Genomic DNA, 17,210 nt, shown 5'->3' with positions numbered 1-17,210 from the left:
GGTTAAGGTGATGGTGAGGTGCCTGATATGGGTGTTAGAAGTTGAACTTGGATCCTGTGAAAGAGCAGTAAGCATTGTTAACCACTGAGCCATCTCACTAGTCCCTTGACAATTACTCTTAAAGATGTCTTTGTTCTAAGTGCAATAACTTAAATCACAAGTGTTTTTGTTTGTTTTGTTTTGTTTTTAAGGCTACAGGTAACAAATGAAAGAATATTATCTTACAGTGCAAAACAACACACTAAAGCTCACTGCTTTGGTGTCTGTCTGAGTGACTGCCTCAGTAGGTTTGTAGTTGAGAGTAAGGGTATGTCAGTACTTCTGGTGTGCATGGAAGTTATAATGCTCCTGGTGTTCTGAGCTGGTTCAGATCTACTTTGTGAACAAGTATAGTAATTGTGTAAAATTTATTCACTTGTTCATTCATATTGCTGGCGCTGAGATTTGAACCCAGGGCTGCAACCACTGTGCTCCACATCCAGCCCCAATGGCGAGAGTCTTCCTGTAATGTAATTTCTTCTTACCCTAAGTCAAGCTTTCCTAGTGTATCCAGAGCATTTCGTGACTTTTTCATTCTCCCACACAAAACTTACAGAAACCAAGTTACATTTAAAATGTAACCTTTAACCTTTGACAGTTCTATACAGTTGGTGTTTATTATTTTTAATTGTGTATGTGTCTCTGTCTGTGTGCTGGAACTCACAAATGCAGGTGCCCCTAAAGTCCAAGAGTGTGATAATCTTCTAGAGCTGGTTGAGAGCTTCCTGGTATGGGTTCTGGGGTCCATACAGCTCTGGGTGTCCTGAATCTCACTTTTAGACCAGGATGGCCTCAAATTCAAAGATACTCTTAACCACTGAGCCAGCCCTCCAGCCCCACTATATTTCAGTCTTGGAGATTGGACTAGTTTATGTTCCCACCAGCATAGTGTAAGGATTCTCCTTTTCCCACAACCTCACCAGCATTTGCTATTTGTTTCTGCCATTCTGACTGGGTTAAGATAGAGTGTGTATATTTAAATTTTCATGTTGTTTTGTTTTGTTTTTAGTTGGACCTAGTGGCACATGTCTTAATCTTAGCACTCTGAGGCAGATCTCTGAATTTTAGGCTATCCTGGTCTAAAAGTGAGATTCAGAACAACCAGAACTGCATATTGAGACTCTAGACAAACAAAAATCTTTTTCTTTAAATTTAATTTAATTGTGTGTAACTGGGGAGGTCAGAGGCTTTAGGTCCCTCGGTACCGAAGTCACAGGTGTTGTGTGCAGCACGCAACTAAACTGGGTCCTCTTCAGGACAACTTCACACTTTTAATGACTCATCTTTCTTAATTCAGATTTCTTTCATAGCTGGTGATCTTGAACATTTGTATTAAATCTTTTGAGAACAGCCCGTTTTATTAGTCTATTTAATGATTTGGTTGTTTGAGACACACAATGCATGTTGGCATGTATGGCACTGCTTTGTTTTGTTGTGAATAATGCTCAGTGGCTATGGGTTTTTCTTACTTTCTTACAAGGATGAGAAATGCTACCGTGAACATTGAAGTATGGTTTCTTATGAACATACGTTATCATTTTTCTAGGATTGAGAACTCTGTGTCCTGTGGTAGTGAGTAGAGTTACCAGTCATTTTACCATGGCAGGTACACGGTCACTATTGTACACTCCATTAGCAGCAGCCAGCAAATCCCTTTTATTTTTATTTTGGGTTTGGTTTTGAGACAGGAACCAGCTACCCCAAATACTCATTCTCCTACCTCAGCCTTTCAAGTGCCAGTATCGCAGGTGTGTGTTGTCTGGCCATGTGCGGGGCAGCCGTTTCTCCTCTTTTAGGTGCTGGAGTTCATGTTTTTGATTGTGGTCTATGTCATCTATAGATATGGAGTGGTGTCTCACTGTAGTTTTGCTATTCAGAGCTTTTATGGCTAATGATGTTGACTATCCTCCTTTTTTTGTTTTTTGTTTTGTTTTTCTTGTTTACATTGCTGTTTATCCTTGACCGAACTTTAAAACTTTAGAGTAGCCTTATGGAATTAAGGAACCTTCCACCAAGTCTGATGATCTCAGTTCAATTTCTAGGATCCACATGATGGGAGGAGGGAACTGACTTCTAGAAGTTGTCCTCTGATAACTCCCCATGCATTAAATAAGTAAATTAATCTTTTGTTTGTTTTTAAAGACATGGTTTTCTCAGAATAACCCTGACTGTCCTGGATCTCGCTCTATACACCATGCTGACCTCAAATTCAGAGATCTGCCTGCCTCTGCCTCCCAAGTTCTGAAATTATAGGCATGAGCCACCATACTCAGCTAATATGTGTGGAGGGTTAGGACATGATCTCTCTACATAGCCCTGCTGTCCTGGAGTTTACTATGTAGACTAAGAACTCACTGTGTAAGCCTAAAATTCCCAAACCTGCTTCTGCTTCCTGAGTGCTATGTCACTGAGGGGCAGTGGTGGCGCACACCTTTAATACCAGTCCTAGGGAGGCAGAGGCAGGCAGATCTTTGTGAGTTCAAGACCAGCCTGGTCTACAAGAGCTAGTTCCAGGACAGACTCCAAAGCTACAGAGAAACTCTGTCTCAAAAAACAAAAACAAAACAAACAAACAGGGGGCTGGAGAGATGGCTCAGAGGTTAAGAGCATTGCCTGCTCTTCCAAAGGTCCTGAGTTCAATTCCCAGCAACCACATGGTGGCTCACAACCATCTGTAATGGGATCTTGTGCCCTCTTCTGGCCTGCAGAAATACACATAGACAGAATATTGTATACATAATAAATAAATAAATATTTTTAAAAAAACAAAACAAACAAACAAGGTTTATATCACTATGCTCAGCCCAGCTCATAATTAACTCTTAAGTTTTGGGTTCTGATTACTAAAGTTGTGTTATATCATTCTGTTATTGATGCTTTTAAAAAGCTGTATTCTGAACCAGGCTTGGTGGCCTTTACTTCCAACACTCAGAAGGCAGAGGAAGGCAGATCTCATTGAGTATGAAGCAAGCCATCTGATCTACAGAGTGAGTTCCAGAACAACTAGGGCTATGTAGAGAGACCTGGTCTCAAAAAGCAAAAGGCCATCTTCTGAAAATAAGAACAAAAAGCCTTATTCAAAGCATTTCATTCTCTTCTTCAGATACTGCTTTGCTTATACTCACAGGAAATTATTTCTTTTATTTAGTTACAGCCAAGTTCTACATCTGAATCTATGGATCAACTTCTAAGCAAAAATAGAGAGGGAGAAAAGTCACGAGATTTGATTAAAGACAAAATTGAAGCAAGTGCTAAGGATGCTTTCATTGACAACAGCAGCAGCAACTGTACCAGTGGCAGCAGCAAGACCAACAGCCCTAGCATCTCCCCTTCTGTACTTAGTAACACAGAGCATAAGAGGGGGCCTGAGGTCACATCCCAAGGGGTGCAGACTTCTAGTCCAGCCTGCAAACAAGAGAAGGATGACCGAGAAGAGAAAAAAGATGCAACTGAGTGAGTAACCTGGGATTTAGCACATCCTCTCTCCAAGTAAATCTTGACTTAAGGGATTTCTCCTTCCACTTATAGTTGTCTGCAAGCTGACAGAGAACTTTCAAAGTAGCTGTTACTAAGAGCTGGCTTAGTAAATCCTCACTGAATCTCATCATTGAATTCTTAGCATTCTAATTTGCACCCAACTGTGTGGGGTGAGAAAAGCTACTTCTGTAGAGACATAGAAATTCAAAGTTAAAGTTGGAAAGCCCTATCTTGGGACTCTAGTTGTGCCTAACTCTGCTGTCTGCAAGAACTGTTTGCTGCCCTTGGTGAGAAAGGGAGTACAGCACTGGTATCCATGCTTGCAAGGCATTTTCTGTCAGAAACAAATGTTTATTTAGTATACATTTCTTTATAAAACTTAATTCTATGCATCTGGCATATTAAAAGCAATTTAATAGACCTAGTGGGTTTTTTGTGTTCTGGATAGCAAAAAACCTAATTGTATTTGAACTTTTAGAATGGCAGGTTGTTGATTAACTGTTCATGTTTGATATGCAGTTAAAATAAATTATTAGAGCAATGGCTTTTCCCAAGGTGTGTAATTAAAAAAATATTGACACAAATTGGGCGGTGGTGGCACACACCTTTAGTTCCATCATGGGGGCGGGGGAGGGGGGACGCAGAGGTGTCAGATTTCTGTGAGTTCAAGGCCACCGTGGTCTACAGAGCTAGTTCCAGGATACCTGAAACTGTTACACAAAGAAACCCCGTCTTTCTTTCCCCCCTTTTATTTATTTATTTGTTTGTTTATGTGTACAGTATTCTACCTGAATACCAGAAGAGGGCACCAGATCTCACTATAGATGGTTGTGAGCCACCATGTGGTTGTTGGGAATTGAACGCAGGACCTCTAGAAGAGCAGCCAGTGCTCTTAACCTCTGAGCCATCTCTCCAGCCCCCGAGAAACCCTGTCTTGAAAAACCAAAAAGAAAAAGAAATCCTTTGCTGGGCAGTGGTGGTGCATACCTTTAATCCCAGCACTCAGAAGGTAGAGACAGGGATCTCTGTGAGTTTGAGGCTAGCCTGATCTACAGAAGAAATTACAGAACAGGCTCCAAAGCTACAGAGAAACCTGTCCCACAAAAACAAACAAAAATCTCGACACAGCTAAAAGTTATTGTATGTGTGGCACATGGTGGCACAGGCTTTCTTAGCACAGCAGTTGGGATGCTGAGGCAGTGGGTCCCAAGTTTGAGGCCAACCTGGGCTACATTGAAAGCCCTATGTTTAAAAGCAGGAGTTAGAAATGCTGTGGAATCATGTATTAAGCATTGGGTTTTTTATTTTATGTGTGTGAGTGTTTTGCTTGCATGTCCATCTGAACACTACATGCACACGGTACCTTCAGAGGCCAGAAGATGGTGTCAGATGTTCTGGAATTGTAGTTACGGATGGGTGGATTGAACCCCAGTCCTGTGGAAGAGTAGCCCCATTAGACACCTTTTTAAAGGGTGTTTTCTTTGGGGTTACTGTCTTTGCAGTTGAAATATTCCTAATTGCCTTTGAGGGTGTGGTTTCGTTGATTGTTTGTTCTTGTTTCACTAGTGTCTGTCAAACTGAAGAGCAGATGAGTGTCAGTGAGGGAGACCCACAGCGCTGTACAGAGTCCTTTATCTTAACTATGTCAGCAATTCTGGGAAACCTGACCAGTGTGGCAGAGTTGAAGAAAACATGGATTCAGTGCAGGTTTCACTGGCTGTTTTTCTCTTTCCTCATTTAGGCAAGTTAGGAAATCAACATTGAATCCCAATGCAAAGGAGTTCAACCCGCGTTCTTTTTCTCAGGTAAATTTATGGCCATTTGTAGATCATTTCTGAAGAGATTTCATTGTGATCAGACATGGTTTTTCTCCTGTGCTCCCATTTAACTAAACCCAGCTGTGGGATACCAAAGACAAATTGTTTTCCTTGTGGGTTGTCACTGTATTGTGCAGCCATTAGAATGGTGAATGTAAAGACCAGCTGAGAATGTAAGGTTGATGATGAGTGAGGCTGCCAGACTCAAAGATGCCTGTTGTTCCACTTATTTCCTTAGGGAGGTGTGGTAAAGCATGCCTGCCAATCCCAACGGTCAGGAGACTGGAGCTGAAGGATCATGAGTGTGGCTAGTGTGGGCCACGCAGTGAGGTCCTGTCCAAAAACACAAAAATGAAAAGACTAAAAAAATGGATAGACCCTTTCTGGTTCCTTGTAAAATTACATCTCCCTCCCGCCGTGTGTGTGTGTGTGTGTGTGTGTGTGTGTGTGTGTGTGTGTGTGTGTGTGTGTGTGTGTGTGTGTAGTGAGCCATGATAGCGCACACCATTAACTCCAGCATTTGGGAAGAAGAGATGTGGGTGGATATCTGAGTTCAAGTCCAGGCTGGCCTAAAGAATGAATCCCAGAACAGTCAGAGTTACACAGAGAAACTCTTGTCTCAAAGAATGAAAATAAAAATTTGTCTCACGCACACACACTCTTTATATAGAGATTTGGGGGAGGAGGAGTGGGAAGGAGGGAGGGAGGGAGGGAGGATAGTGATGGTGATGGTGATGTTTCTGAGGAATATACCACGCCTATGCTTATGCCAGTCCTCTACTTCTGAGCAATGTCTGCGGCCTACCCCCTGGATATTGAATCAACTTCTTACATGCTAGACTCCAGGTTGTTTTGTTTTGTCTTTTGAATAAAAGGTACTGGTTAGAAACAAATCAATAGAAAGATTGGGGAAATTGTTCTAAAGATTGCATTCCTAGTTACTTTCACTGTGAAATAGTTGAATTTTATTTCTGTTTTGGTAGCCAAAACCTTCTACTACCCCAACATCGCCTCGGCCACAAGCACAGCCGAGCCCATCAATGGTGGGTCATCAGCAGCCAGCTCCAGTGTATACACAGCCTGTTTGTTTTGCACCAAATATGATGTATCCGGTCCCAGTGAGCCCAGGCGTGCAGGTAAGTCCCATGGGTTAGAATTTGCTGGGTCACCATAGTTTGTGTTTCACATGCGTATCCTAGATCTGCACTAAGTGGACACCTGTTGGCAGATAGGGCTACAGAGGGGTGGGTAGGAATTTGGTGTATCATTAGCATGTGAATCTGAGTCTTAGGATTTATTTACAGAAAAATGGCTTGCATTTACTATTATACTAGAATTACTCTTTTTAGTTGTATTATTTTAATTTTGGATAACTCATAAGGAGTCAGGAAAATACAGGCAAGATCACATTAAAAGACAGTGATAAAATACATTGTTATCATGATTCTAATGCTGTGTTTTCAATCCGTTCAAGCCTTTATACCCAATACCTATGACGCCCATGCCAGTGAACCAAGCCAAGACATATAGAGCAGGTAAAGGTGAGAATAACCCTGCCTGTGTTTGCTTGTAGTCTGCATGCTGCATGTATTAAGCACCAGTGTGCAAAGAATAGTTGGCTTCTTTTTTCTTTTTTGGGGGGGAGTGGTGGTGGTTGTTTGAGACAGGTTTTCTCTGCCCTTACTCTCCTGTCCTGGAAGAAGCTTTATATAGACCAGCCTGGCCTCAGACTCACGGAGATGTACTGCCTTTGCCTCCCAAGTTCTGGGATTAAAGGCCTATGCCATCATTGCCTGGCTAATAGTTGGCTTCTCTGAGTTTCTGCCTGAAACTCATAGGGTGTGTGTTCACTTTTGGTGGCCAATATGAGCATTCAGGTCTTGATGAACAGGAATTCGATAATAATCATGTGTAAAATCTCTCTCTCCCCTCCCTCCCTCCCTCCCTCCCTCCCTCCCTCCCTCCCTCCCTCCCTCCCTCCCTCCCTCCCTCCCTCCCTCCCTCCCTCCCTCCCTCCCTCCCTCTCTCTCTCTCTCTCTCTCTCTCTCTCTCTCTCTCTCTCTCTCTCTCTGTCTCTCTCTCTGTGTGTGTGTGTGTGTGTGTGTCTGTCTGTAGGTTAAAAGAACCCTGTAGGAATTCCACCCTATGGGTTCTGAGGATCAAACTTGGGTCATCAGGTTTGGCCACAGTATCTTGGACACATATTAATCCACCTGCCTCCCAAGTGTTAGGATTAAAGGTATGCACTACCATACCTGGCCTTTTTTTAAAAGACGTATTTTGCCGGGTGATGGTGGCACACGCCTTTAATCCCAGCACTTGGGAGGCAGAGGCAGGCGGATCTCTGTGACTTCGAGACCAGCCTGGTCTACAAGAGCTAGTTCCAGGACAGGCTCCAAAGCCACAGAGAAACCCTGTCTCGAAAAAAAAAAAAAAAAAAAGAAAGACGTATTTTGAGGCCTGGAGAGTTGAATCATTGGTTAAGAGTGCTTGCTTGTTGCTCTTGCAGTGAACTCATGTTTGATACTCAGCACTGACATGTTGCCTCACAAACTACCTGTAATTAGATCTCAAGGGATCTAATGCCCTCTTCTGGCTTCCATGCATACCAGGTATACACAGAGTACACAGACATACATCAGGCAAAAACACTCATGCACATCAAAATATTTATATATATATTTTTTGTTTTATGTATATGAATGTTTTGACTGTGTTTGTACTTGCACTGTATGGGTGCATGGGAGCCAGAGAGGGCAACAGAACTCCTAGAACTGCTGTCACAGACAGTTGTGTACTGCCATTTGCACACAAGGAACTGAATCCTGATCCTCTGTATGAGCATCAGACGCTCCGAACTGATGAGCCTGTTTGGTAATTTTTCCCAAAGAATTAATTTTGAAAATTTCAACCCGAAGTATAATTGAAGTTTTAGAAGAGATTATTTTGTTTGTGGGTTATTACTGTGTGTGGATTATTGTGTTGGTGGTATCATGATGTTATATGTGGCACTCACAGGGCTGAGGCAGGATCTTGAATTTCAGAATAGCCCAGGAAGCCAAGTTAAGGTCATCTCCAACCGGTAGGATGACAGAACAGGAGTTGTCATGGAGGTGGGAGTCATTAGGGACTAGTGTTTATCCTTCGTTCAGTTTCTGTTGGTAACAGAATTTTGTCATAAACACATGTAGTTTGTTGTTGTTGTTGCTGAAGATTAAAAATAAATGCCATCATCATGGCACCCCATCACTCAGGTGTTGTGCACTCTAAAGCTTATTCAACTTCCTTAAGCAGCCAGGGCACCCTTGTCTTTCCTTAATTTATGTATTTGTAAATAATAGCTCCCTGTTAACATATGTAATCCAACTGGTCCTGGTTGAGTCAGGCATGCACTTCTACAGCTGACTTGTTTTGGAAATGGATCATAATATCATCAGGTTACTGCATGTTATATCTCTGTAGTTCCCTGCCCTTCTCTTCTTGCTGCTTTTATTTGAAACTGCTATTAATTTAGTGTGCCAGTTCTCTGGTCACTGGCAAAATCAGTACTTTCCTTAAGGAGGAATCAGATGTTTCATGTCAGTGTCTGACACTCAGCCCCCCATCCCCTCTACCCCATCTCATTGTAAGCATTCCCACTTGTTCTAATTAGCTGTGGATTGGTCCTTTACATCACTCAGTCTAGTCTTAGCTCTCAAGGTTCAGTGTGTATCTGAAGCATGTAGGAGAGAGCTGCTTAGCAGAAATGCCAGTGCTCTGACCTGCATGCAGTTTCTATACAGTAGTTTGCAGCATGACTTTGGATTGCCACTTGTAGTGCAAAGTAAGAACCAGTTCCCAGGAAGCCATCGGTGTTGTGCACAATAGGGGCTTCTGAATGCATATGGATTCTTGTTCCTTATTAGATGGAGTCATTCTCTGCAAACCTGGGCAGTAAAGTCTTTAGCCTCAGATACTTGGTACAGGGATGCAGAAAAACTTTTCCCTCCAGTTTTCAAAAAAAAAAAAAGAATTGGCACACTCAGTTCTGCTTCCCACTGTGCTCCTTGCAGCTTCACTGCTGTTTCTCTAAGAGCATGTAACTCATTCTCCTTTGGTAGTCCTATTATTGGACTAACTGTCCTTTTTCTGTTTTTGTTTTTTCATTTAAAAAATATTCTGCTACCATTCATTGGTGGCGCACACCTTTAATCCCAGCACTCTGGAGGCAGAGGCAGGTGGATCTCTGTGAGTTCAAGGTCAGCCTGAACTAGAGAGTGAGTTCCAGAACAGCCAAGGCTGTTACACAGAGAAACCCTGTCTTAAAAAAAAAAAAAAATTCGTGAAAACATGTATATTTATATCAGTTACTTTTTTGTTCTTGTCCCATCTTTGACTGAGGGACCCTTCAGCCAGCGCAACCCCATTATAGGGTTAAAATGCTCAATTGCCTCCCAGCAGCTGAAATTCACGGAACTCTGGCAAGCCTGCCTGTGCCTTTCTCCCGGAAACCTGATTGTTGTGGTTTTGTTTTTTGTTTATCTCTTTTTCTAAGACAGGGTCTCACCATTTAGCCCCTGCCGTCCTGGAACTCACTCTGTAGATCAGGCTATCCTCCAACTCACAGAAATCCACTTTCCTCTACCTCCTAAGTGCTGGGATTTAAGGTGCAGGCCTGATTCCTAGTCATTAGATATGTTCACTAGTAAGTCACTGCCTGTTGCTCTTTTTAGTGAATAAAACTGGGAAATACCACAAAAACTAGATTAGAGAACTAATACTGAAAATAGGCAGTGATGGTGCACACCTTTAATTCCAGTGCTTGGGAGGAAGAGACAGGCAGGTCTGGTCCACAGAGTGAATTCCTAGAGAGCCAGAGATACACAGAGAAGCCCTGTCTCGAAAAATGCACCCCTCCCCCCAAAAAAGGAATTAATATTGGTGTTTCCAATTAAGAGTAACCTTTTACTTTTAAATTTTTAACCTTTGTTTTTATTTTATGTGTATGAGTATTTTGTCTACATGTATGTCTTTGTGCTTATGTGTATGTAGTACCTGCAGAGGCCAGAAGAAGGCATCAGATCCTCTTGGGACTGGAGTTGAGATAGTTGTGAGCTGTCATGTGGGTGCTGGGGATCTAACCCAGGTCCTCTGGAAGGGTAACCATTCTCATAACACTGAACCAGCTCTCCAGCCACCACTTTAAAATGTTTACTGAGATGTGTGTGATTGTGTGTGTGTGTATGTGTGTGTGTGTGAGTGTGTGTGTGTGTGTCTGTGTGTGAGTGAGTGTGTGTGTGTATGTGAGTGTGTGTGTGTATGTGAGTGTGTGTGTGTGTACATACGTACGGGTACGCGCACATGCCTTAATCAAGGTCAAACTTGGTTTGGCAAGGCATCTTTGTTTTTCTGCTGTGCTAGATGTAATTCCAGATACCTGTGCTTCCCATCCAATTATGTGAACTTAAGTGTTCACTAAGCCCCCCTGCACACTTGGCACAGCAAGTGCTTTTCCCTCTGAGCCATCTCATTACCCCCTCTTAGTTTCTTTCTTTTTTTTTTTTTTTTTTTTTTTTTTTTGGTTTTTCGAGACAGGGTTTCTTTGCAGCTTTGGAGCCTGTCCTGGAACTAGCTCTTGTAGACCAGGCTGGTCTCGAACTCACAGAGATCCGCCTGCCTCTGCCTCCCGCCCTTTTAGTTTCTTAACTGAGATTTTGAGTGCTAAAACGTATTAAATGTTGACCTAGTGTAACAATAAGTGCTGTCTGCGTACATCCACATGTTTGTTATTTTATATTTTATTTTGATCACTGACAGTAGCTGTTGACCTTAGGTTGTTTGCAAAGGACACACACACACACAGAAGGACATTAGAGTGACTTACAGACTATGGTCCAGGTAGTCCAACAAGGCTGTCTCCCAAGAAAAGGCTAGTTGTTTAATCCCCAAGACCAGATGGCTTTGCAGCCCCAGAGGACTCCTGGAGCAGCTGATCTTCAGTCTGTTGGAATCCAGAAGTAGATTCTTACACTAGACAGAGAATGCCTCAGCTAGAGGACAGATAAAATTTGCTATCCAAGAGTGATGGCAAGCAGGCAGAAAGCAAAAACTTCCTTCCTCCAGGTCCTTTATGTAGGCTGCCACAGAGAGAGAGGGAGGTAGGTAGGTAGGTAGGTAGGTAGGTAGGTAGGTAGGTAAGGAGGGAGGGAGAGAGAGGGAGAGGGAGGGAGAGAGAGAGACAGACAGACAGAGACAGACAGACAGACACTGAGACTGAGACTGACTGACTCTGAGGCTGGGCTTTTGAACCCTCAAAGTCCACCAACAGTGAGATTTCTCCAATAAGGAAGGACTTACCTCCCAATTCTTCCCAAACTGAATACCAACTGGGGACCAAGCATCTAAGTACATGAGCATATGGGACCATTCTCAATCAAACTTCCACACTAACTACAAGGGTGGAAACATCTGGCTAAATCAGAACTTGATTTCTTTATTATGTAATCAAAGTGTATGACCACCATATTTTTGAGACAGTCTCTAATTGAATCTAGAATTCTTGATTTGGCTACACTGGCTAGCCAGCAAGCCCGAAAGGTTCTCCTGGCTCCATTTCTAGGATTATAGACAGCCTTTTCCATGGTGCTATAGATCTGATATCAGGTCCTAATGTTTATACAACAGCTATTTTATAGACAGAGCCACTTTCCTACACTCTTCTTTTTAATTTTTGAGATAGTCTCATGAAGTCCACACTGGCTTTGAACTAACATTGAAGTTTAAGATGACTTTGAACTTATGTTCCTTCTGTCTCTACTTTCCAAGTCCTAGAGTTACATTTGGTCAGCACTAGGCCCAGTTTAGATTTTCTCTGTAATGAAATTATACGAGGCATGGGGATTGCTCGGATGTTTTTGTTTTAGGGGCTTTTGGTTGGTTTGGTTTTTTTGTTTTTAAAGCCATTTATGTTTATTTGCCCATTCATAATAAGCGGCCCAACATGGGTGCTGAGGAGGACTGGACTGAACTTGAGTCTTTTCAAAAGAGCAATAAAACGCTCTAACTTCTGAGCCATTTCTTCAGATCCCAAAATTGTGTAGGGTGGGTGGGTGCATGCTCGCAGTTGCTTGAAGAGGCCAAAAAAAGGGTGTCGGATTCCACGGAGCTGGAGAATTTTTGTTTTGATTCCCCACCCCCACCCCCAAGACAGTGTTTCTCTGTATAGCCTTGGCTATCTGGAACTCACTCTGTAAGCTACACTGGCCTTGAATGGAGAGATTTTAAATTTGTGCACTACTTTTAATTCTGCTTTGTTTTTTGATAGTCTCATAGCAAGCACTCTTAACAATAGACTTTTCCATCTCTCCCACTCCCATTTATTTATTTTACTTTTTAAAAATTCATTTTCATATATTTGTTTCCCTGTTCATATGTATGTACACCAAGGACTGAAGAGGGTGTTGAACCTCCTGGAACTGTGTTCTAGGTGGCTGAGCTGCCATGTTGTTACTGTGTAGAAACAGCATGCTGCTAACTCCCTGCTCCTGGTCATAGCTGTTATTACTGCTTCTGCCTTTTTTGTTTGTTTGTTTGTTTGTTTGTTTGTTTTGTTTTTCAAGACAGGGTTTCTCTGGAGCTTTTGGAGCTTGTCCTGGAACTAGCTCTTGTAGACCAGGTTGGCCTTGAACTCACAGAGGTCTGCCTGCCTTTGCCTCCTCCTACCTGGCTGTTTTTGTCTTTTTGCCTTATGTTTATTTCTTTTGTGTCTTTTGTTAGTCACATTTTTAAAATTCTGCCATGAGAGTTCCAGGAAGCCTGGAACAATCACAGTCACCCTTCCTCAGTCTCTCAATTGCTATAGTCACAGACTGTAAGGTCCCCCACCCCCAGTCTGTGCTGTGTTGTGAATGGTGAAGATGGCATCATGTCACCTCTCATGGTGTTGAGCATTAGCTGTTTATGGCACACACCTTTAATTCCAACACTTGGGAAACTGAGGCAGGAGGATCAGAAACTCAAGGTCATCTTGAGCTGTGTGAGACTCTGTATCTACGCCCCTTGTTATGTGCATACCATATGCATCTTATAGCTCCTTCCTTGTGTGTTGTAGCTGCCATTTGAGGACTGTACTGTAGTCCCAGATCCAGCCATTCACTAGGGCTTGTGAGTTAATGATACTTCTGTCATCCATCTTGAGTTTCTAACTGAAGTTCATTAGACTTTGGATTATCCTGAGGTAGAGCTTACATGAACTGAAAAAGTACAGACATACTTGACATCCTTTGTACGCTGTGTCTCCATAGATAAGGAAAAAAAAAACCAGTGTGTTGTATGCTTTGGGCATCATCAATTTAAGGAATTTCATACTAACTTGGGGGGGGGGTGGGCTATGTTTTAAGACAGGGTTTCTCTGGAGCTTTGGAGCCTGTTCTGGAACTCACTCAGTAGCCCAGGCTGGTTTAGAACTCAGAGATCCTCCTGAGTGCTGGGATTAAAGGCGTATGCCACCACCGCCCAGCTCCAACTAATATATTTTTTAAATATTTATTTATTTATTTATTTATATATTATGTGTACAATATTCTGTCTGTGTGTGTGTCTGCAGGCCAAAGAGGGCACCAGACCTCATTACAGATGGTTGTGAACGACCATGTGGTTGCTGGGAATTGAACTCTGGTTAAGGCAATGCTCTAACCTCTGAGCCATCTCTCTAGCCCCTCCAACTAATATTGTTTACTAGACTCTCAGTTAAATTAGAAATTAACCTAAAGAAGCATCCCAGCACTCGGGAGGCAGAGGCAGGCCAATCTCTGAGTTTGAGGCCAGCCTGGACTACAGAGTAAGTTCCAGGACAGGCTCCAAAGCTACAGAGAAACCCTGTCTTGAACCCTACCCCCCCAAGAAAGAAAGAAAGGAAGGAAGGAAGAAAGGAAAGGGAGGGAGGGAGAGGGAGAGGGAGAGAGAGAGAGAGAGAGAGAGAGAGAGAGAGAGAGAGAGAGAGAGATTAACCTAGAGGAGGTTGTTTCCTTTCATGGAGTTGGAAATCTAAGAACAAACTTGTTCTGCTCTCTCTGTCCATTCTTCTGAAGAGGCAGCCTCTGCCTCTCCCTTCCCCTATCCTCTTTCCTCTTTTTCTCTGCCCCCCATCTCTTTTTCTCTTCCCCCCATAATCCCTTACCTTTATACCCTTCCCAATACCCATTAAGTAAATTCCTTACCAAAAATAAATTTATAAATAGATAGATAAATAAATGTAAACTTGTTCTGTGTAGAACTGAAGGATCTCATGCATTTCCTCAGCTTCTGCCTCCTAAATTATTGTGGAAGTATCCGAGTTTGTATCTTCTAAGCCATAACTTAGAAAGTCCTGCAAATGCATCTGGCTCTGCCTGAGTGGTTACTGTATACACTGCTGTGCTGCTACTAAACAAACTGAGGTGCTGGACAAAGGTATTATTAATGTATTTCAAATATACAAAGTCAAGTGCTAGCTTGTAAAGTTCCATAGACCATACAAAAGATATTTTTTCTTGCACGGCAGTGGAATCTTTGCATAAAACCACCTCAATTTCCCCTTGCCATAAATTACATTTACCTTTTATGCATCCTATGAGACTGGTGGATTTGTATTTGAAAACATGCCAGTCAGAATTAACATAAATTGGATCAGAGACATAGGCATATACCTCTGGGTTTTTTTTTGGGGGGGGGGGCTTTGAGACAGGGTTTCTCTGTAGCTTTGGAGCCTGTCCTGTAACTAGCTCTTGTAGACCAGGCTAGCCTCGAACTCAGAGATCCGCCTGCCTCTGCCTCCCAAGTGCTGGGGTTAAAGCTGTGCGCCCCCACCACCTGGCTCATATACCTCTGTTATAAAACAAAGTCATCAAGTCTCTGGCCTCCCATTCTCTTTGTAGCTAGCTGTGTGGCACTGAATTACTGATCTTGTCTTCTGGACTCAGGTTCTGAACTTTATGCCTGCACCACCATGTCAAGCTTAAAGTAGACTTTTCTCACCCTCGGCAGCATTGCCATTTGTGACTGGTATTTTTTTCTGCAGTGGGGAGAAATCCCTTGTGGACTGGGGGTGCCTGTTGGCTATCACTAAACCCTAGCAGTATCACTTCCCTTAGCTTGATTGTGATAACTAAAAGGTCTCCAGGTACTGCCACATGGTCTCTGTTGGACAGAGTTGCTCCTAATTAAGAGCCACTGACATATGAAATAATGTTAAGTGTGGTCCATGTAAAGTATAACCTAAGATACATATACATTCAATTTTGTAGTGGTCGGGTATGCATGACTAGCTCTGGTTTTTGCCTGCCTGCCTGCTTTACTATTTTTCTTTCTTTCTCTTTATTTCTTCCTTCCTTCCTTTTTTTTTTCTTTAAATGTATTTATTTTGCAGGGGTTATGTGTCCCAAACCAACCTCAGAAGTTTTGAGGACCTTGAATTTATGCTCTTCTTGCCTCTACCTTTCTTGTGCCACAGTACGGGTGTGTGCCACCTCTGCTGGTTTGTTTGGCACTGAGGATAGACTGTGCTGCTAACAAGCATCCCATTAGCTAAGCAGTACTTAAGCACCTTTATTTATTCATTTTTTTAAGCACCTTTAACATGGGTACTGTTGATATTGTGTTGGGGAAAATTTTGTTATATTGCTTTGTTCTGTTTTTAAGTATACTTTCTAAATAGAGAAAATAAATATCAGTAGTCATTAAATGTTCAGCCAGCCTTTTTAAATATTTAAATAAGAACTACATAGGCACAGTTTCTTCAATTTTGTTGACTTGGAGATATGCCATGTTCTATGTTCTTGGTGACATACCCCTCATGAGGCACACAGCTCCTCCCCTCATTTAGCATGATGTCAGAAACAGATGTGACAGTGCAGCCAGTAGGCGATTGTGGGAAGAAAGGCATAGGCGGTGCAGTGGGTTTTGTGAGCACTGCAAGGAGATCCTCTTGCCTCTTCCTGGGTGTTGGATTGAAGGTGTTCCCATCTCTTATCTGGCATTAATCTAGAAAAGGAACCATTGTAGGAATATAGAAGACACGTTGAGGGAAAGGGATATTATTAGAAATCTGCTACGTGGTATATTTGGTGGTGTGTGATGTTGAGTGAAACAAGGAGGACTGGTCTAGGCATGTAGCTCAGTGGTGGGGCCCTTGTTTAGCATTCCCGAGGTCCTAAGCATTATGGCTCTGACAGAATAAAACAGGATAGAAAGTGAAGAAAGAATTGAGTGGTAGGCTTAGGATTTGTATTGGCTAGTTTTGTCATTATTGTTTTTCTTCTGAAATGAATCTTCCATCTTCCTCTTAAAACCCATGTTAAAATATGGAGTATCAGACACTCCCTGTGGTTCCTTCCCTCCCCGATCTTGATAGTTTGTCTTATATTAGAGATGAAAGCCAGGTGAGGGGAAGTTGACCAGCTAAACTCTGAAGGGTGAGTCCCATTGCTGAGACTGAGACTAGGGCAATAGTCTAGAGTGGCCAGAGGATGGAGGGGTGTTGTGTGAGATGGCTTTTAAGAGGCAGGATCAAAGTCAAATCACACAGAGCCTTGTAGACCACACAAATGCATACTGAGTGCTGAGGAGGTTTCATTTCCTAGTAATGTGTTTCTTTTTCTTCCCTGCAGTACCAAATATGCCCCAACAGCGACAAGACCAGCATCATCAAAGCACCATGATGCATCCTGCCTCAGCAGCAGGCCCACCCATTGTAGCCACCCCGCCCGCTTACTCCACTCAGTACGTTGCCTACAGCCCTCAGCAGTTTCCCAGTCAGCCTCTAGTTCAGCATGTGCCGCATTATCAGTCTCAGGTAAGGCCAAAAGGGCCTCTCTGATTTTAACTTATTAGAAAAACTTCTCATTTCAACAGTTCATGTAT

The 17,210-nt window shown here is 42.6% G+C and overlaps 1 protein-coding gene across 13 annotated transcripts in view; it reads left to right on the top strand.

Moving 5' to 3' along the window:
• The window catches only part of Atxn2 (ataxin 2), a 94,437-nt gene that overhangs the window by 63,071 nt on the left and 14,156 nt on the right, over positions 1-17,210 (top strand). For 7 of the 13 annotated variants that reach the window (XM_075980263.1, XM_075980285.1, XM_075980235.1 and 4 more), the window contains 5 exons: positions 3,188-3,492; positions 5,258-5,321; positions 6,317-6,469; positions 6,808-6,874; positions 16,958-17,142. In XM_075980263.1, coding sequence (XP_075836378.1) covers positions 3,188-3,492; positions 5,258-5,321; positions 6,317-6,469; positions 6,808-6,874; positions 16,958-17,142 — 774 coding nt within the window. The remainder of the gene's footprint in view (positions 1-3,187; positions 3,493-5,257; positions 5,322-6,316; positions 6,470-6,807; positions 6,875-16,957; positions 17,143-17,210) is intronic. The other 6 variants (XM_075980272.1, XM_075980254.1, XM_075980295.1 and 3 more) reach the window with 1 other exon arrangement.

This window comes from Microtus pennsylvanicus, chromosome 1, assembly GCF_037038515.1.
Source record: "Microtus pennsylvanicus isolate mMicPen1 chromosome 1, mMicPen1.hap1, whole genome shotgun sequence".
Lineage (NCBI taxonomy): Eukaryota > Metazoa > Chordata > Mammalia > Rodentia > Cricetidae > Microtus > Microtus pennsylvanicus.
This window is presented reverse-complemented; position numbering and strand designations above follow the sequence as displayed.